The following is a 22,656-nucleotide window of genomic DNA, read 5'->3' as shown; positions in this document are numbered from 1 at the left end:
TGTCTTTGCCTCAAAAGCTTGCCCTAAGTTTTTCAGTATTAGCAAATGTTTTACTAAATCATGAATTCACTTATACTGGAAGTCAGACATGTATTTTCAAATTCATGGTGAAATACAGTGTGTACCTCTTCCTGCACAAAAGATGCTTCCTGCACAAAAGAAGCAGTTTTTAACAGGGCTCAACCACAGGCACACCACCAATCCAGTGCCACACTTGTATGTACTTCCCAGGGGCCCTTCTACCTCAAGCCATCTTGGGGGCTCCAAGCCTTTCCCATGTACTAAAATCAATTTGACAATGTCAGTTTCAGAGACTCTCTCAAATTAAACCTTTAACCTCTCAACCAAAGCTGAGTGACTACAGCTAATCTCTTTTAATTGTTAATGTATTACCTCCATTTTCTCTATATAATAAGAGAAATGAGTAATAAAAATTTTGCCTACTTATTAATGGCTTTCCAAGGGCAACTTTTGTTGAACTTCTAAAATTACAGAATTATTATAGCATTACTTAAGGGTTTACAATTGAATCAATCCTATGTAATTTCTCCAGTGACACTGACCTTCAGTTCTACAGGATTATTAGGAAATGTTCTCTCAGACATTGTGGTCACATGGTGTCTAATCCATTGGATGAGGTAGTTCACCATATTCTGGTATTCAATCCATTTGACTTCAACATCCTAGAACAATCAAATGATAGAAAAGGTTCACATCTGTAGATAATAACATTCATATCTAAGACAATTTAGTCAGAAGTCATTCTGTAAATGTACGTATTTGAAGCCTGACAGACAGAACCAGCTAAATGTTTTCTTACTTTCACCCAGCCCCAATCCCTGTCACATAAACACCTTTAACATTTGCTATCAACATTTGGCCACTAACACTAGCCTTTTGAGTGCCAATTCTGATCCAAAGAAAGTGGCTGCCTGGGGTATTGTATTTAGAAGGCTTTTGAGGCTCAATCTAAGCACAGCAGAAAAAATCCAAAGTCAATTTGGGGTGTTTACCAGGGCTCAAGATGGGGCAGTAACAACTTGCATAAGCCAAGTTAGTTGCCATCTTTGCCAACTATTTTAGATCTAAATCTACTATGTATCTGAAACTCAAGAGACTTACCCAATATGTAGGAAACCAGATATGTAGGCAAACTACAGGAAATGTATACGGTGGGATTATCCAAGTACTCAGTAGGCAAACTCTTTAAAAATGGAGGAAACTGGAAGGCTGCCAACTGCTCTGTTTAAGTATTTGATGAATGCTTATTATTATGTTCAAAGGTTGTGTTGAGTGTTATAATAAAAAAAATACTTTAAGATATAATACCTATTGTCAAGGAGTTACTGTCTAAATGCAGAGGCAAGAGAGATACATAATATAAACAGGCAAAATGAAGAGCAGTATTTAATTAAGTGTTGAAATGTTGAAATAGCTGAAACGGGTAGTACATGCTAGTTGAGGTAAGAATCAGGCAAGCATATCTGTGCCTTAAAATAGTTTCTAAAGGCTTCTTGGGAAAGGCAGTATCTGAGATGTTGTGCAATGACCAGTAGGTAGTTATTGGCGGGGGGAGGTGAGTGGGGGCGCTGAAAGAGTGTTAAAATGGGAGTCCCAAGTGAGTCAGGACATTGACATGGAAATGCCCTGCCTACCAGTAAACAGTTACATTGGGAAATCATAGCTAAAACATGTAGGTAAACAGAATAAATATTTGCAGTTTTAAATGTCAGAATATCTAGATTGCATTTAACTTTGCAAGGAATATGTAGACACTGAAAATTTTCAAGCTAAAGACATCAGGTTTTAGACAGATTAATTTGGCAACAGTGTGTAGAGGCAGTGGGAAGAAGAACAAAATGGAGACAGAAAGCTGTAAGAAAGCTATCAGCCTAGTTCTGCAGTAATAGGCAGCAGGATCAGCATGGAGGTGGTGAGAAGCAGCAGCAAGAGATGGCCAAAAGAAACATTCTGAAGCAACGCTCAACATTGAATCACCGGGGTGAGCATGGGAACAGGCTACTCAGGGACCCAAAGAGCATGAAGCCTTTGGAAAGAAGAACCTGAGGAAGAATATGGAAACAGGTCTAGAAACAGCACAGAGAACTGACAGAAGCAATCAGAAAAGGGAGCTCCTAATGCAAGGGAGCTAATCCAAGATGAGCTCCTAAATCTTCAAAGTAATGTAGGGGGAAAAAGGTATCTGCAAAGAGGAAGGCAGAAATCCAAGTGAAGGGGATCATCCCCAAATATGTGACACATACAGGGCTTCCTGTTCTCTTCCAGAAATGCATAAGCACTTGTTAGCATAACCACCAGAGGAAAAAAAAAAAAAGCATCACTGAAGTGAGTTACACAAATCTTTAAGAAATAGTGACTAACGAAGAGCCCAAAGCTATGTGTCAGAGACCTTTCCCTGCTTACTAACTGGCTCTGCTAATTTGGCCAAATCCAATAATTTTCCTCTGGAGTCCTTTAAATCACAAAAATGTTACCTAGCCAACTTATTTCATAGAATCGTATGAGGTAACGAATTTGAAATTGTTTTCAAAAGTGAGATATTCTATACATACAAAAGAATAGCAAATACAGCAATGTAAAACAGCACCCAGCTAAAAATGGAAAACTCTAAATTTCAGAAAGTTAAACCTTTTATTTATAAGATGATCAGTAACTATAAATAGCCTCTTTTATTTATGACACAAAAGTTTTAATGAGTTATACTTTAAATTTAATGGTAGAATAATGTCATGAAATACATAGAATATCAATTCATCAAACAGCATATTAACTCAAATTCTTTAAAATATATTCAACATTCAAAAACTGCAAAAACCATTATCAATAAATGCAGTCAATTGGTCATTACTGAATCAACAGCTTCCGGTGTGAAAAAATCAACACTCACATTTGCACCAATGCCTTCCCCACCTTCAGGGACTTTAGGAAATGCATCATAGAGAGATGACACATAAGTTATTACTGATTTTTCATCAGGTGAGGAGACATCGACATCTAAAAACAGCAACATAAATTAATTATTTCACAACGTTGATAAATTACTTTTGATCAGACTTTCATGCCAGTCCACATATAATCAAGAAAACAACTCACCTTCAGGATCCAGAAGTCTTATAACACCAATTTTTTCTGCTACGTAAAAAGCATGCTCTAAATTTGCAAGGTTGCTTTGAACAGCAACAGTATTCATATCTATCAGGTCCGGCCTAGGAAAAAATTCACTGTGTTAATTAGGTTTTCTCATGTGCCAATTCAACATTACATTTATATAGGTTTCCATTTACATAACAACATCTGCTAATATTAACACCAAGCCTGCGTTAAAATGCAGAGACTTTCACCAAACATTTAACATTGCTCACTTATCTCAGAAACTTCTGTATCGAAAGCAAATGTAACAATGAAAATATAACAATTTGAACATATATAAATTTCAACAGTCTACAAATATATCATAGTCAGAATATACATGAGTATTTGTCCTATTCAACTGATTCAAGCTACTCCAACAGCACCTTTCCAATCCAACCAGCATCCTGTCAGTGTTTTTCCTCAAAGACAAAAAGCTTGTAGCTTAATTCAATACTGTGTCCATGGCCTCCCCATTGCACCACACCCTTTCACATCATCTTTGTCTTCTATAATCCTAGTCATTCTTCCAAGGAGAGATCAAGCTCCACCTCCTCTGTGGGGCCTGGCTGATCTTCCTAGCCCTTATTTCTGTCTCTGTTCCCTGAACTCATACTTCCAGCCTGCACCCCATGATATGGCACTTAGGATAATCTTAGACTTCCTTGCCCTCTTCATTCACTGGTTCGTGTACATGTACATGTTGTTTCTCCCAAACCGTCAACTCCAAGATAGCAAGTACTATGTATTAAGAAAATTTTGTATTTTATCCTTCTGTAATAAAGAACGATATATAGTACACCCTCAACAAATATCTACTGATAAGTTGGTAAGTAGGTTGGTTCCTTAGTAATCTGAATCATAAATGAATGTCTAAAATAAGCAATAGTTTATGTTTTCACGAGCACACACGTGTGCATGTGACCCCCACACACACACACAGTCACACATCCCAGACTTCATATCTTTCTAATTTGTGAGATTTACGTAACACCCTAAACCATGCAGAAACTTTAAAGCTAGCTCTATCTACATGAGAGAGGAAAAGACTCCTCAAATGCTTCTTGTAGAGAAAGTGGCAAAATATGGACATTGGAGACTTCACTCAAGGCTAGAAGCCAGTCAGGAAACTTGGATCTCAAAAACAAAGCATTGAAAGACTACCGGAACAATGTGGAAACAGGAAAGCCTTCAAAAAGAGTGGTACTCACCACCCAAAAAAATCACTGAGTAAGAACCCATTGATAACTTACAAAGAAAGGCTCTCTACAAGCTCCAGAAGCATTCCTGTTTGCTCAAAATAATCATCTGGGGAACCACAGAAAGAGTGGGAGGGCTCCAAGGTAGTGTGGGAGAAATGAAATGCAAATTATTTTGTATACTACTTGGCAGGCTGCTTATATGAAAAGCTGTTTGAAAATATATCATTAATATTAGAAAGGTAAGTGGCAATTTGTACTCTTTTTTATGGTGAGAAAACAGACCTTTCAAGAAAATCTTTTACTTTCATATCACTTTGCACTGTTCATAACCTGGGAATGTGGTTACCATCACCTACATGCTCATATTCCAGGAAATTATTAGGAAATCCTTTAATGTTTTCAACCTGCCACCAATATGATCACTCAAAAGTGACCCTACGATTATTATAGGAACAATAAATCCACTGACAACTATGGAAGTAAATGACAGACCTCTAAAAATAACATTTTTTATTCACATAGAAACATACTGAAGAATCTGCCAACCTCAAGATTATTAAACAGGTATGTATAGCAGTCTAGACAAAAACAAATACCTGAAGTTCTTTCATTAAAAAATTGTTTTGTTTCTGTAAAATTTGCACCTTTTGGGGAAATAAAAAACAGACTTTCTAAGTCTGCCAAATCTCAGAACAAGACATGGCATGTTATTATGAGAACCCTGCCATTAGCAAACAAAGTAAACACTGAGTAATCCCAGAGGGAATGAATAAAGTCATTGAAGAATCAAGTTTTTCAACTAAGAGAATAAAACATAAAACTTCCTTCAGAATGACACAGTCATTTCAACACAAAAGCAGCTGTAGAATACAATGAGTCTGAGTAAGTCATCTTTTTATCATGATGTTTAACACTTGAATGGAACAAAAACTGAAATGGTTTTCCTCCACTAAAAGACAGCAGATAAAGAAATTTAGTTAAACAAAAATGGGAAAAGGGAAAACTTTTAAAACCACTACAAAGCTGGGTGTGGTGGCTCATACCTGTAATCCCAGCATTTGGGAGGCTGAAGAGGGCAGATCACCTGAGGTCTGGAGTTTGACACCAACCTGACCAACATGGCGAAACCCTGTCTCTACCAAAAATGCAAAAATTAGCCAGGCATGATGGCAGGCGCCTGTAATCCCAGCTACTGGGGAGGCTGAGGCAGGAGGATCGCTTGAACCCAGGAGGCAGAGGGTGCAGTGAGCGGAGATCATGCCACTGCACTCCAGCCTGGACAACAAGAGCGAAACTCCATCTCAAAAAAACACAAAAAACCACTATGAAAAAGTAATAGCCTATAAAATTTAAAATGCTATTCCTCCCTTAGCTCATATCCTAACAGAGTGGTGGTCCCTTTGACTTTCAAATCTGTCTTTCCTCTACCTGCCTGAAGCATCCAGAAGACGCCTGTGCTGTGCGTGTCCTGTCCACCACCTTCTTTCTTCATAGTCTCACTGGGATAACACAACCTTTAAAAACTTCATTTATTTTTCACACATAGAAGATACTTACTTTCATTCTAAAGGTTTCATTTCTTTGTAACATCCTTTTGTGGAATGTTAACAGGAAATGTCATTTCCATCTTAGGTTTGACTAACCAAAGAGCATTAGACTATATTATAGTGACCATGTTCTCATGTTATATTGTATATAGTTGAACATTAACTATTGTAACTTGCCTGTTTTATGGAAACTTTTCAAAATCATATAATGTGATCCTTTGCCACTTAAAGTAATAAATGCTAGTCTTTTTATGGAAAAAAAGGCCATTCTCTTACTTTTTTATTATTCTATGATAATGTTAATGTTTCAAAATGACCCAATCATCACACATTATAATCTTTAAACATGTTTATATCCCAGATTTTCTTTCATAAGCAATTAAAAGTAGCTTACAAAGAAAATACAAGATAGCATAAACTTTAAATTAGTATAAAACCAAGAAAAGGCCTTAAAATGAAATTGGAAGTGAGACTAAAAATTGCAAATCACTTATATGCAAGATTGGTGCCCTGAATTTGTTTAAAAATATAGGGCAGGGAGGTATAAAAAAATGCTATTGTCATAATACAAAATAATTTTGGATAAAAGTAATGGTTATCTTTCATACAACACCCATCTTAAAAGAGCAATCTCCGCTAGCCTATATATATATATATCCACATGCATATATACTTATACAAGTATGTTGGCATTTATGTATAGATAGGTGTATATATATGGATATAGTATAAGGATATCACTACCTACATTAACAGGTAGCCAAAGCCAGCTGAACATAAAAATTGTATGAGAGATTTTTTTGGCATAGATACCTCCAAGGTAACATTTCAGTACTCCAAAACTTTATTAATACATTAGCTCACATGAGAATTAGATAGGATTCTGCAGGAACATATGACTCCTACAGTGTTATAAATGGCTAAAGATTAGCACAACAGGCTGGGCGCAGTGGCTCATGCCTGCAATCCCAGCACTTTTGGAGGCCGAGACAGGCGGATCACCTGAGGTCAGGAATTCCAGACCAGCCTGGCCAACATGGTGAAACCCCGCCTCTACCAAAAATACAAAAATTAGCCGGGCATGGTGGCGGGTGCCTGTAACCCCAGCTACTCGGGAGGCTGAGCAGAAGAATCACTGGAACCCGGGAGGCGGAGGTTGCAGTGAGCCGAGATCGCGCCATTGCACCCCAGCCTGGGCAACAGAGCGAGACTTTACCTCAAAAAAAAAAAAAAAAAAAAAAAAAAAAAAAAAAAAGATTAGCACAACAGACTATTGAAGGCTTCCACAATATATCATGGCAAACACCAATACAGTCAACTGCAAGGAGCATGAAACAACATCAAAGTACTTGGAAAGGAAGTACTTAGAAACATGGCAGAGGGAACACTAATTAAAGTTAACTAAGAGAAAGAGAAAAATGCCAGCTAAGAGAAGAGTGCTTTAGTGCAGACACAACTTTACCAAATCCTGAACCAAAAATGTGACAATAGCTGAAAAGACACATATGGGAAATATCAATGGCCACAGTCCAAATCGGGATTTTTTTTAAGGATGAAAAAATAAAGTGACTTAAATTCATAGAGTCTGTTAGGTTGTGCTGGCTTTCAGCTGGCACTCCATAATTATTCATGTGGATACACACAGTAAGGTTCTGGCTACCCTGCATCTGCTTTCCCATGTTTGAGAAATTTCCCTTTCATAAGTCTTGGGGGTAAGGAGAGGAGCAAAGCCCATTTCCCAGGACAAAAGCAGAAACATGTCAGGTTTTTCCTGACTCTTTTATTTGCTCAAGAAATGTCTACTGCATATCTCACCCCCATACATGACATTACCTGGCCAACTCGAATTCTTTCAGCAGACTCGGTTCCACCATCATTTCCTCCAGGAAGTACTTTCCTCTGTTCCCAAATGCCGTCTGTTATCTTCATTTCTGTATTTACCACATTTTTCATAACTATATATCTGCCTATGGGCTTCCTGAAGGCAGAGCCTGTGTTTTGTCTATGTTTACATCCTCAATATCTAACATAATGCTTAAAACATGAACTTTTGAGGATTAAATAATAAAGAAAAACACGAGCTATGGGGACTGGGACATATCCGTGTTTCAAATTCCTGGAGATATTTTCCATCCTAGCCTTGTTCCTTTTCTTTTCACTAATTTCTACTGACAAAACCACCATCTATGGCTTCCAGCCAAGTTTTGGAATCCTTATCAAAATCCACATGGACCAGGGTACAATGTCATAGCTTCCCCAATATCCTAAACAAGCACACACCCTTTCGAGGTGTCCTAAAGGCTTTGTCTCTCCTAAAAAACAATTTGGAAAGTGGGCACGAAGTGAGGACAACAAACAGCAGTGAAGTATAAAAGTTTCAAATTCCAGGTTCTCCTCCCTTCTTATGCTCTCATGTGCCCTGAGCTTCAGCTTCTGATAATGTTGCCAGCTGGGATACCTTATAAAGTAATAACAATCACAAAACAACAACAGGACTAATAAATACTGATAGCCACTATGTGGCAGGCAATGCATTAAAGGACTTAAAGCATTATCTCACTTAATCATCTCAATGATCCTATGCAGTAGGTTGTGTTATTATCCTGAATTTACAGACGGAAAAACACCAAAGCCTAAGGAAGTTATATAACTTGACCAAGAACACAAATCTGGTAAGTGGCAATCAGGGTTTCAACCCAGGTCGGTCTGACTACACAGCCTGATTTCTTCTCTGCAATAGCCTGGTATCATAAACTGAGAACTAACTAAACAGTAACATCCAATATGAAGCTGAGAATACATAATAAAGAAAATACAGAACAAATTATACTTCTACTACTGGGCGAAATGATAATGATATTGGTAACCCCCATAAAGAAACACAATAATGTGTATGTATATGTATGTGTGTGTATTGACATACTCAGAAAAAATAAATCCTAAGAAACATGCTGAAGTTCCAGATTATTACCAAAACAGAACTCATCCATGCATCCTATACCAATGTTTCCCACACTTGGGTCCTAATGCAGATTAAGAATAGAAAGGCCTGGTTATTTGCATTTTAACAAGTTTCTCCCCCCTCCCTCAGGTGATTCTTATCAGGCAAGCCTGATAACTAAACCATGTTAAAAACCCTTGTTTCTAATAATTATTTAATTTCCTTTCAAAATTATAAGCATTTTGTATTGGGGAAAAACATCCACAATGTCATCAGGCAATTATATAACGACACAAACAAAAGCACCCACAAGCAGAAACATGCTACTGCCTGATGCCCTCAGCAGGAGACAGTGAACCTTTTAACTCTTTTTCAGTGTTTATTTTTATTAAATATACAAGAAAAGAACACATTTAAATGTTAGCAAGGAGGGAGGGTGGGCATGTCATTTTATGTCTGCCCAACTCTGGAGTACACTGTAAAATAATGAAGCCTGGAAAAGATAGCATTTGGTCACATATTTTTTTTTTAATCAGAATAAAAAACCCACCTAAACTTTGTGACTTGAGATATTTGATCACATGAAAAAACACTGGACCACAGTTTCGTTCCTCAGTTTAAAAAGGAAAGACAAGACAGAAAGAAGAATGGTGGTTGTCAACGAGTGGGGGGAGACAGAAATAGGGAATTAGAGTTTCATGGGTACAGAGCTTCAGTTACACTGGATGAAAAGAGCTCTGGAGATGGATGGCGGTGATGGTTGTACAACAAAGTAAATGTACTTAATGCCACTTAACTATCAACTTAAAATTGATTAAGATGGTAAATTTTATGCACCTTATCACAATCCAATTTTTTTATTTTTTATTTTATTTTTTTTTTGAGACAAGAGCCTCACTCTGTCACCCAGGCTGGAGTGCAGTGGTGCAATCTCAGCTCATTGCAACCTCAGCTTCCTGGGTTCTAGCGATTCTCCTGCCTCAGCCTCCCAAGTAGCTGGGATTACAGGCACCCACCACCATGCCCAGCTAATTTTTGTATTTTTAGTAGAGATGGGGTTTTGCCATGTTGGCCAGGCTGGTCTCGAACCCCGGACCTCAAGTGATCCACTCGCCTGGGCCTCCTCAACTGCTGGTATTATAGGCATGAGCTGCTGCGCCTGGCCATAATTCTTTTTTTTTGAGATGGAGTCTCACTCTGTCACCAGGCTGGAGTGCAGTGGCGCAATCTCGGCTCACTGCAACCCCTGCCTCCTGGGTTCAAGTGATTCTCCTGCCTCAGCCCAGCCTCCCGAGTAGCTAGGAATTATTTAAATTTTTAAAAAACAGTTTTTACACATTTGAGAGAAAAGCCTAAATTGAGGTGTAACACACACACAAAGCACAGAGCTGTGAGTCAGGTGTCCTGTGATTTAGTCCTAATTTGCTCTCTGACTTTGGACACACATCCTGCAACCTGTGTCTCAGTTCTTTCTGCAGAAAATGAGTATCAAGAATGACAAAAGTTAGAACAAAAATCACGTACAGAGCATCTGGAAATGTGTATGAGTATGGGAGGGGGGACGTTTTGGGCTTGTTGTAGCATAAGGTTCAACAAAGAACTCAACTGATTTACCCAAGATCTCAAGAGATTTACGTGAAAGTAGTTGTGAAACTTAGTATAAAGGGCAATGTGCACAGGTTACCAAAACGTATCTATCAGCATAAAAACAACACCATAAAAGGGTAATTGGAGAAGACAACCTGACGCTTTGGTATGCTACATAGAAATAATTCTTCCCAGTCAAAAAGCTAGCAAGTTCATTCATTTATTCATTCACCCAATATTTAATATGCATTTACCATGTGCCAGGAAGTAAGGCACTGAGAACAGCCACCGTGCATATGGAAAGCTCAGAGCTCCAAAGGGAGCTCAGGAGTAAACCAGGAGAAAACCTGGTGGAAGAGCACTCAGGTGATGAAAAAAGGCATGCATAGGTCTGTGGTTGAAGGGCACAGGACTACAAGGAGACCAGTGCATGAGTGGGGAGCCAGCAGCCAGGGGAACATGGTGAGACATGGGGCTGGATGTGCGGCAAAGGGCCAAGACAATGCAGACTCTCAGGAACATCTTAAAGGATTGTAAACTTTTTTCCCAAGAGCTATGAAAAGCCATCAAAATGCATTAAGGAGGATTAGAAGAGATTAAGTGATCAGATCTGGGGGTGGACAGAGAAAAAAATTTAAATGGTCAAAGAACTCCCACAGCATCCAGTTAAGTGGCCTTGGTGGCTTGCAGAAGAATGTGGCAGCAGTGGATAAAAAGTGGTCAAGTCAGGAGATATTTAGAAAGTCAAATCTATAGAACCCAGTTATATGACAATGGTTATAGTAATTAGGGCTGTAAGCATGGATGAGAGACAACACAGAGAGAAAACAAAAAGTCCAACACTCAATCTTGAAAAACTCCAGTGTTTACTGGCCTTGTGAAAGAGGCCAAGTTTACAGAGGGAACTGAGCAGGACCAGACAAGAAGTGGGAGAAAAACCAGGAGTACAGTGTCATAAAAGCTAAAGGAAAGAGTATTTCAAGAAGAAAAGAGTGGCCAATAGGGTGAACTACTAAAATGTAAGGAAGATGAGGCCTGAAAAATATCCACTGGATTTAGCTATACAGAAGTCACCCATGACCCAAGAATAAGCATTTTACTGAATTATGGGGTAAGAGACTAGATTAGTGTGTGATGAAGAATGAGCATGAAGTGAAAAAATGATGGAGGATATTGCCACCTCTTCTGAGGACTTTGGCCTTGAAGGAAAGGAATGATATAAGGTAGTAGCTGGAATAAAGCATGCAGTTAAGGGAGAGTGTTTTTGTTGATTGTTGTTTTATTAACAGAAGAGGCTGCAGTATGCTTAAAATCCAATAAGAAAGATCTATTGAAGGAAAAAATGAATATATACAAGAAAGGTTTCTAAGGCAATGACAGAGATAAGATCCAGGGCACAGCAGGAGGGGACAGGCTTTGGGTAGGTGGAGAGAGGACTCCTGTGTTGAACAGCAGCAGCGGGGGTGAGGATGGATGCAGATGAAGACAGGTTTGTGTCTTCGGTAGCAAAAAAGACTTTCTACTTGTTGGCTTCAATTTTCTCTGAGAGTAAGAGTCTAGATCACCTGTTAACACTGAGAAAAGGTGGTGGGAGGAGGTGCTGTGAGGAAGAGAAGGGTTAATCATACAGATAGAAAAAGACTGTTGGCCAGAACCATTTGAGGCTGGTGATGATGAAGTTCTAATGAAATCAATCTACCCCAAAGTATCTCTTTCTCTGGTGTGCTTCCTGTGTGGGGACATGCACAGACAAAGCACATGGCTGGGCTCATACAGGCTCAGCCTTTGCTGGCGAAATAGTACATACTCAGCAGTTCGCAAGGAATTGAAAAGGGATTGTGTGGAAGTGTAAAACAAAACAAAAACAAAAACGAGCCTCACTCCATTTACCTAGAGATCATTTTTAGAACACCCCTCTATACTACAGAACAACCCACACAGAGGTGACTGAAGACACTATGCCACTTAACATCTGCTTTTCAAAAGATCATATGCCTCACTTTTCCGATGACAGCAGAGAAGTTACCATAACAAATTCCTGAAGATGACTGTTTCAATTAAATCATGCCCAGACTTAGCATGTCCTTACTGTTCTTATTGGTGCAAAAAGCACTTCACCTTGCAATCGCCAAAAAAAAAAAAAAAGAAAAAAAAAAGGCTTGCATAACTCAGTGTAGACATCCCTTCATGCTCATATTTGGGCACAGATTAACAACAAGCTAAGAAGGTAATTTTCCCTTGTTCTCAAAACTAGGTGCCTGAGTTTTTTCAAACATTCTTTTTTTTCCTACAAAGTGACTCTCCATTAACAACAAGGTAGACAGCAAAGATGAGAAACAGTATATTTATAGCAAGCTTAGTTAGTACTTCGAGGTTAGAGTCTAACAAATTCAATAATTAAACGATATCTAATGAATTATGACTTTCTCACTTCACAAAGAACAATAAATCCCATAACAGCCTAAATTTTAATGAATACAGAGAATGGTATTGACGTTGATAGAGAAGTAACTCCTCCAGTACCTATATTTTAGTGAACTAATAAAAGGAAAATTTCAGTAAACTTTCGTCACTAATAAGGATAAATACACCCTCCCCAAAAAGGGGGCAGTGGGAATCAATTTATTTTTATTATGGTAGAAAACTAAATCTCAAACTACTTCATATCACAGGCTAAGATGAGAATGTGAATAATCAAGTCAAAATACAAGAAGTGTTAAAACAAATAGATGAACCTATCAAAGAAAAACAGATAGAGTTACACATACGGGCTGCTCCTGTAATGTAAAAGAAATCTCCATGTGAGAGAAAGGTAAGAGAATGCTAAAGGGAAACATGACAAAGGCAGGACTTGTCAAGTTTCCAAGCAAGGAGAGTTTTGATCAAAACCCATCTTCCCTCAAGCTTTACAGCCCTATTGTTAGTGGATCAGTGGCAGCATGCGGGGGGAGGGGGAACTCATGTTGATTACATACTTCCTAAATCTCTAGGAGAGTGATAGGCACTCTCATAGGTAGTCAAGACAGCCCCACTCTAAGATTTTTTTTTTTTTTTTTTTTTTTTTTTTTTGAGGCTGAGTTTCACTCTTGTTGCCCAGGCTGGAGTGCAATGGTGCAGCTCACTGCAACCTCCGCCTGCCTCCAAGGTTCAAGCAATTCCCCTGCCTCAGCCTCCCGAGTAGCTGGGATTACAGGCACCTGCCACCAGGCCTGGCTAACTTTTTGTATTTTTAGTAATGCCGCCGTTTCTCCATGTTGGCCAGGATGGTCTTGAACTCCTGACCTCAGGTGATCTGCCGCCTTGGCCTCCCGAAGTGCTGGGATTACAGGTGTGAGTCACCACGCCTGGCCGACCCTCTAATGTTTTCAATGATCACATCACTGAAATTTGTCAACTTATTTAGTCATTTTTCCCCCTAAACTCGTAACACATGCATGCTTAGACTAACAGCTTGCACATCAAACTGAGTGAAACATAGGCCTTCAATTTCATCACTGGCACATCTTTAAAAGCTGAAAAGAAATAATTTTATGAATGAAAGGGCAAAGTAAAAGAATAGAAAAAAAAAGAGTGGGGCTTAGACCTGCTAAAAGGTAATTAAGAAGTTAAGAAGTGTTTCTTTCTCAAAGGCATCATGGAGGGGAAACAGTGCAGAAGGGGTATGCATCAGTACAACTCTTTTGGCAGACAATTCAGAAGTATGTCTCAAAATTTTAAATGTAATACCCTTTGTCCCAGCAATTCCACTTCCAGGACCTTATCCTACGGATATATTCACACGCCTCACAAAGACACATACAAAGTTCAGTACAAGAGTTTTAAAAGCAAAAAACAACATAATATCCATCAATAAGGCACCCTAAACAAAATGTTATATGCATACAATAAAATACCATATGGCATTTTTTAAAAATCACAGATACAAGAAAAAGTAGGACTGTGGTAACAAGTGCCTGCTGTAGAAATTGCAACTAGGTCTGCCAGGCTCCCATGAAGAGGACAACCAGATGAGCTATCTTCCTACTGTGGCTGTGTCACTTTTTCAGTTTTCTGCCTCAAAAATGGAAGTAGGAGAATGTGGGCTACACCTTACATCACATCTATAAAGATCTTTTTTGGCCGGGCGAGGTGGCTCATGCCTGTACTCCCAGCACTTTGGGAGGCCAAGGCAGGTGGATCATTTGAGGTCAGGAGTTTGAGAACAGCCCAACCAAAATGGTGAAACCCCATCTCTACTAAAAATACAAAAAAATTAGCCGGGCATGGTGGTGCATGCCTGTAGTCCCAACTACTCGGGAGGCTGAGGCAGGAGAATCACTTGAACCCGGGAGGTGCAGGTTGCAGTGAGCCAAGATCGCGCCACTGCACTCCAGCCTGGGTGACAGAGCAAGACTCCATCTCAAAACAAAACAAAACAGAACAAAACAAAACAAAACAAAACACACAGTCATGGGAGGCTTCATATTACAGAGAATTTCTGTAAATTAATCTAGGCAAGAAGGCCAGGAACATAAAAAGAAAGTAATATATTCAGATATTTCTTCCAAATATTTACATGCCAAATTACATCTCCCAAACTGTATGTAAAACCATATAGACACAATAAAAATGGTCACCAGATGTAGACACTAACTCTTACACCTCACTTGGATGCAGATGCATTACATTATAAGCAGTGTATATTAGTTCTTTAAGAATTTTAAAATGTGATAATGGTTAGAAGTCATCCATTTCTGTTCTCAAAGTTCAATCATTTTGAGTTCATTTGGCAAGGTAAATAAGCAATTTAATTTTTTCTACACAAGCTGAAGTACTGTTAACTGCTTTTTAATTGATAACTTTCAGGCTCTGTGTGTGTCTGGTTTGTGGCCAAACTACAGCCCATGGCCGTGTGTATGCACATACATACGTACACCCTCATACCTCTGGATTCTGCAGCCTGAAGGCTAAGTCAACACTAAGCCAACTTCCTATGGGAACATTTCAAACCCTAAAGGGCCTCCTCCCAGTATTAAACCAGTCCAGTCCAGTTTAGCTTCTAAGGTGTGACTGAATTCACACATGTGACTGAATCACCGGCCTCCAGGTCATGCTATTAAACAAGATGACTCTGACCACAGCTTTACAATCTAACCTTCACAATTACAGCATCTTTAAACTTTAATATAATGAAATATGATGACCCTATTATATTCTCACTCAAAATGCAAACAATGGACAAAATAATTGCTATCCAACTACATACTCAGACAAGTGAAAAGTTCCTGGCTGCTTAATTAGAAAACATTTAACTGCTTTGCTCCTGCATACAACCTATTCCCAAAATTTTGAGTCTTAGTTGGTTAACATATTTAAAACAAACCTATGAAAAGACTGCCAGGGGCATTAAAAGGAAAATTATTATTTATTTATGTTTAGCTTTTTTATTTTTATTTTTTAAAGGCAATTTTAATAAACGAATGAGATAAATTAAAAACAAGCATAAGACAGGCAGAAACTAGTAAGCAAAAATAATCTCTTCAAACACACACACCCCTGGTTTTAGTCTTGACATACTTAGTGTCTTTCCATAGAGCCACCTCAGATTTGTAAAGCCCTCCTGCACATTCTGCACTGTTCTCTCTGGCCTTCAGGTACATATTCATGTTCATGCCTGCTCAGGCAGACTTGTTTGCACACAGAGCAATGTTAGGCACTGTTGTTTTGGAATTTGGCTTTCATTAATGTTCTAGGGCAGATATCTACTTGGAGAGAATGAGAGAAGCCAGACAAGTCAGAGGCTAAATTTCAAGCTGGAAGTCAGAGCTTTACCTCTCTCAAAAAGAAACAAGTCAATTTTACTGTGATGCCTCGGCAAACCCTTAAATAAGAGGAGAGTTGAACCCTCTGCTTGTAACACCTACCTCTGAGGAACAAACACTACTGTCTGGGATTTCACTCCTCTATATCAACCCTAACTCTTGGTGACTTATTAATCCACTAGTGTTTAAAGGATACTCCTAGGATCCCTCGCCTATTGGCTCTTGGTTAATTCTACTTTATCCTCTTTTGCTTTTAATCTACTTACACACCAGATGTTTTTGCGACATCCTTTTGATCTAAGTTCATCAAATCCAGTATTCTTTGTTGGTCTTTTGATTGAAAATTAAGGTAAGGTTAGGGGCAATAGTAAGGCTTATTTATCCAAGATCTCTTACCAGTTGTGGTTTTTAGCAAAAAGGTTGCATTATATTCTAAAAAAAATTAAAGTATACAAACAGAACAAGCAGAAACTAGTACAGGTATGTAGTATTTTTATTATTTAAAACTTTTCCACTGAAAACTGAACATAACACACAGAAGTTCCTAGAAGGAATTATGAACAGAATTTCCTAACACAGATTTAATGGAAAGACATAATGTATTTATCAGTGACCTATTTAAATAGAAGCTATAGAACTACCCCTTGCAATCTCTTCCACTAAATCATATAACTTTATCATTCTTATTATCCCATTGCATAATTCAGGCTCTTCATCCTCTTTAGGATAATGTGACATACTAAAACTGCTTAATTTCACTGTGATTTTGCTCTTACTCATTCTAAAAATCTTAATGTTCTTTTATTATCCATAATTTTCCTGAAGTTGTTATGAGTTGTTGCTGATGCTATTTTCATAGATAGTTAACTCCAAGTTAAACTCTAAGGCTAACTCTAAGTTAAACAACTTCATTAAACCCTCATTAATTAAGGTTAAACAACTTTGGTAACTAATTAGTTAAACAACTAAATTAAACCCTCATTAATTTCTTACAAGGGGCAAAGACTTTAGTTGTCAGTTGTATATGGTACTATTCATTTAGTCATTTCTTAAGTTCATCGATAGTTTTCATATATCTTTGCTGAAAATATCATCGATCTTCAAGAATGCACTATCACAGTTTTTCTGGTCAACAGTTCCACTTCTTTAAGTCTAGTTTGCCTAAAGGAAGTTATGTAAGTAGTTACATGGAAGTATATGAAGATGAGAATTCAGAGCAATCACCTCCGTTATGTAAAAGGTATGTGATGTCAAAAATATGAGTTACTCTTCGAGCCTCAGTTTCTTTATTGATAAAAATGAAGTCATGCCATAAAGACAGCAACAACCAGATACTGGGGACTACTATGGGGTGGGGGCAAGGTGTGATGCTCACTACCTGGGTGACAGGATCAGTTGTACCCTAAACCACAGCATCATGCAATATACCCAAGTAACAAACCTGCACATATACCCCTAGAATCTAAAATAAAAGTTGAAATTGTTTTAAAAATGGAGTCACAATCTATTTCACAGGATCGTGGTAATTTTAAAAGCTAACACATTAAAAAACAGCTAGGACAGAAACTGCCACATGGCCAACATTATACATCTATTTCTTAGGTAACTACTTTGTGACTGTTACTTTTTAACTTCATGGATCATTTTTATTCTATAACATCTATAAATTACACTCACTATAAAAATTTCTCTTCATTGTTATTCCACATATTAATTCTTTCAAGAAACATGAAAATTAGAAAATTATATTTTCTATGGAAAATTTTAGGATACTGAATTGTTAGTAAAACAAATACTCTTTATGGGGCTAACAAACATTCTTTTTATTTTTAAGAGTCATATTCTCTATGGAAACACTAATAAAAATGTGCTGGACAATCCAAATTAATATATTTGATTAATAACATAACAGTATAATTTATATTAATACAAAATGTGAAGGATGCTATTGCTCTGTTCCTATTTCAGATCAATATTTCTAAATCTTTAGAAGATATGCACCAAAAATCTTACTAAGTCACCTATCACAAATAATACTGGTTTGCTTTTAAGTAAAAAATATATTTCCCTTCTAATCTCTGGAGAAAAATTTCCTATTCTATCTTGACTATGCAAATTTGCTGCATAAGGATAACCACATCCCTCTTTCCATCCACTACAGCAACCAACAGAAAGCAAACCCACTGTGCCACCTCAGATAATTTTTATTGCCAAAGCCAAGTACAATCCATATAAATGTTTGATCTAGATACAAAAAATAAAGCCCAATAAAATTCCACAACAAATCCAAATACAGCACAAAACTTATGGGAATAATTATCAAGTAAAAACAATTATTAAGTAAAAAACTACGCTTTTTTTTTTTTTTTTTTTTTTTTTGAGACAGGGTCTTGCTCTGTCACCTACCCTGGACTGCAGTGACACAGTCACAACTCACTGCAGCCTCGACCTCCTGGACTCAAGCTACCCACCCACCTCAGACTCCCAAGAAGAAAATGAGGCGGAGGCAGAAGCAGGTAACATTTAGGGCCCTTTTTAGTCTAAAGCTGTACTAACAGACTATAAATACAACACAGAAGCCAGAGGTCACAATAGGCAGAGTCAAGCAACTGAAAGGAGAGAATTAAAAAAAAAAAAAAAAAACTCCAAAGAAAATTCTAAATTCTAATTCTAAAATCTCTACAGGTGCATGCCACCATGCCTGGCTAATTTTTAAATTTTTTGTAGAGATGGGGTCTTGGTGTGTTGCCCAGGCTGGTCTCCAACTCCTGAGCTCCAGCAATCCTCCTGCCTCAGCCTCCCAAAGTGCTGGGATTATAGGCATGAGCCAGGGCACCCAGCTAAGACATTACTCTCTAAATGCGATTATTATTGTCCAATACCAAAAAAATTGCTCATGGTGAAATTTTGATTGTTTATAATTTTGTCTCTTTTTCCTTTTAGAATAAATCAAGGCATTCAACAGTGAGAAATATATACAATTCAACTCTCTTCATTTAATTCTTTCACATGCTGGAAGAAAAGTACCTAATTTTCTTTTTAAGTAAAGAAAGGCTCAATGACTTCAACTGAAAACGAAGTTCTACAGATGAAAGGTTTCTTCTAGTGAAAGAAACCACAATAGTATTTTATAAGCCACAGAACAACAACAGAATTTCAGCAACAAAGAAATCTTGTAAGCATTTAAAACTGACACATGGTATTTTAACCATGAATCTTAACAAAGGAAAATAAAGCAAACTAGGAAAACCAAAGTTCTAAGTTAAGGCTAAACATTGTTCTAAAAAGGTATTTCTGCCAAAATAAAAGTTCAAAACAAATAACTAATTCAAAGACTCAAATTCTCACCTAAAGCAGTAAGAGCTCTGTGACATCAAACTTTCATAGGAAATTTTAGGATCTCTGACACACACAATGAAATATTTAAGTACTTAGGAGAAAAATGCATTTTTTATATATATATATACACACACACACACACACACACACACACACCAATTTGTACTTATAATTATTCATGAGTACCACAGAGACAATGTCCAGAGGCCACTGTTTTTAAAAGTAGGGGTTTTTCTAATCTATTTTATTTTTTTACAGATGGGGTCTTGCTATATTGTCCAGGTTGGTCTCAAACTCCTGGCCTCAAGCAATCCTCTGGCCTCATCCTCCCTGCCAAAAGTAGGTTATTTTAGAAGAATAGCTGGCTCCTATATTTTGCTTCTGCCTAAAAAACTTCAAAGGAGAGAGCAGAACACACCCTCAAAGATGCACTGTTACAAATACTTTAGGTATCACAACTGAAATATTTTAATTCAAAGGCCACAAAGATTCTATCATTCCAAGTATAGAATGTGTCCAGCTGCACAGCCTTCTCATGGCCTCTCATTCTAAGTCACCTGGAAAGTGCAGTATGATGATGGCTGTGTCTGAAGCCACTAAACCTTCACTCAAGAAGATCTGGTGCTTTAAACAAGTGTAGGCAATTTGATCCTGGTTTTTCTTTTCGATTCAGCAACCTATACCCACCTCTATTTAAATGTTGTTCCACAAAGGAAGGATACAATTATAGTATTTAAAAATAGGGGCCGGGCATGGTGGCTCACGCGGCCGGGCACGGTGGCTCACGCCTGTAATCCTAGCACACTGGGAGGCTGAGGTGGGTGGATCACCTGAGGTCAGGAGTTCGAGACCAGCCTGGCCAACATGGTGAAATCCTGTCTCTACTAAAAAAAAAAAAAAAAAAAAAAAAAAAAAAATTAGCCGGGAGTGGTGGCAGGCGCCTGTAATCCCAGCTACCTGAGAGGCTGAGGCAGGAGAATCACTTGAACCTGGGAGGCAGAGGTTGCAGTGAGCTGAGATCATGCCATTGCACTCTAGCCTGGGCAACAAGAACAAAACTCTGTCTCAAAAAAATAAATTAATAAATTAATTAAAATAAAAATAAGGGCTCCTGAGTGTGCATATGTGGAGGATTCATTACAGGTTTTAGACGTTGAAATTTCCAAAAGAAAAGGGGAGAGAAAAGAGAAGTGAAAGGAAGGAAGAAAGAGGAAAGAGAGGAAGAGAACGGGATGTCAAAAAGAGCTGGTTTTGAGTCTTAGTTCTCTAACTTATAACCAGTATAAACTTGGTAAACCTAAGGTTCCTTATCTGTAAAATTGGATAATAACAATTCCTGCTTTATGAGATTGTTAGGAAATTTGAATGAGATAACATGAGTATAGCATTTAAGAGAACATAGGAAGTTATCAAACCATTAACTATCCTATATAATTATTTTTATTGTAATCAAATAAATTGGTTAGTTTAACGACTTTATAGTTTATATATAGTTTATAATTTAATGTCTTCATAGCTTTAGGAATATAGCTAGTTATTCAACAACATGACATAATATTTGTAAAACCAAAAAAAAAATAATAACTGAGGTCAAGAAATATATAGTTTTCAGCCTGTAATCCTAGCACTTTGGGAGGCCAAGGTGAGGGGATCACCTGAGGTCAGGAGTTCAAGACCAGCCTGGCCAAAATGGTGAAATCCCATCTCTACTAAAAATACAAAAATTAGCCGGGTGTGGTGGCATACGCCTGTAGTCCCAGCTTCTCAGGAGGCTGAGGCAGGAGAATCGCTTGAACCTGGGAGGTGGAGGCTGCAGTGAGCCGAGATCATGCCATTGCACTCCAGCCTGGGTGACAGTGGAAGACTTTGTCTCAAAAAAAAAAAAAAAAAAGAAATATATAACTTTCAATAAACACTTTCTGGGGATTTAGCTTCTTATAAAGCAATAAGAACATGAACTCAAGAGCCAGACTGCCTAGGTTTGAGTTCCAAGTCTGCCACTCGCTGGTTGTATGACTGCAAGCCAAGTATTTACTGTGTGTCTCAGTTTGTGTCTGTTTACTGGGATGACAATAGGGATGTTGCGAGAAGAAAATGAATTAATATATGTAAACTGCTTAGAACAGTGTCTGGCACTTAGTAAGTGCTATGTAAGTATTAGCGTGGATTTAGTTGTTAATAATTCTCACCAGGAAACTATTTACCACCCCAAAACTGGCAATTGTTAAGCCCACTCACTAGAGCAGTTAGACTAGGAGATATCAACTGGAAACTTGTGGGCTACAAGTCCGAACTAAACTCTAACCTTCATACTCAGCAGTTCTTTAGAGGCAAAATCAAAGTCTGCTATCTGCAAAGTTACTGCCAACATCCGAAGACATATTACAGTTGTGTGTGAGAGCACCCGTGTGTGTGTGTGTGTGTGTGTGTGTGTGTGTGTGTGTGTGTGTACGCTACCATTCAGAACAATGGCCTCTAAGTAGTGGAAATGTGATTTTTAAATTTTTTATTTTATTTTCTTAAGCCAGAGTCTCACCCTGTCACTCAGGCTGTAGTGCAGTCACAGGATCACAGCTCACTGCAGCCTTGGCCTCCGGAGTAGCTGGAAATACAGGTGCTTGCCACCATGCCAAGCTAATTTTTTGTATTTTTTTGTAGAGAGAGGGTTTTACCCTTTTGCCAAGGCTGTTCTCGAACTCCCAGGCTCAAGCAATCTACCTACTTTGCCTTCCCTAAGTCCTGAGATTACAGGCATGGGCCACTGCACCCGGCCAATTTTTTTATTTTAATTTTTCTGTATTTTCTAATTTTTTGCCATGCTTTTGCTTCTATAATAAAAAAAGATAATTTTAAAATTCAGAGATGAAAGAAATTTGTCTTACAGTTGTATAAGGAAAAAATCCACAAATTCCATACCTGTATTTATGAATGATGGCATTAAATAATTTTCCATCTCTCCAGCAGGTAGTGAAATTTTCACACCGAATTCCAGCATAACCCTCTGTTGCCTGCTGCGTCCATAGTAGCAATCTCTCTTTTGCAGACATATCCTCTGACTCTCCAGTAACATGGATATCAGATATCTAGAT

At 38.0% G+C, this 22,656-nt stretch overlaps 1 protein-coding gene across 22 annotated transcripts in view; it reads right to left on the bottom strand.

Annotated features, from left to right (window-relative positions):
• Nucleotides 1-22,656, bottom strand: part of DST (dystonin) — a 492,147-nt gene that overhangs the window by 184,060 nt on the left and 285,431 nt on the right. For all 22 annotated transcript variants that reach the window (XM_030802620.1, XM_030802603.1, XM_030802607.1 and 19 more), the window contains 4 exons: nt 22,484-22,650; nt 3,115-3,227; nt 2,909-3,015; nt 564-683 (listed from right to left, as the gene is read on the bottom strand). In XM_030802620.1, coding sequence (XP_030658480.1) covers nt 564-683; nt 2,909-3,015; nt 3,115-3,227; nt 22,484-22,650 — 507 coding nt within the window. The remainder of the gene's footprint in view (nt 1-563; nt 684-2,908; nt 3,016-3,114; nt 3,228-22,483; nt 22,651-22,656) is intronic.

Source organism: Nomascus leucogenys, chromosome 22a (assembly GCF_006542625.1).
Source record: "Nomascus leucogenys isolate Asia chromosome 22a, Asia_NLE_v1, whole genome shotgun sequence".
Taxonomy (NCBI): domain Eukaryota; kingdom Metazoa; phylum Chordata; class Mammalia; order Primates; family Hylobatidae; genus Nomascus; species Nomascus leucogenys.
This window is presented reverse-complemented; position numbering and strand designations above follow the sequence as displayed.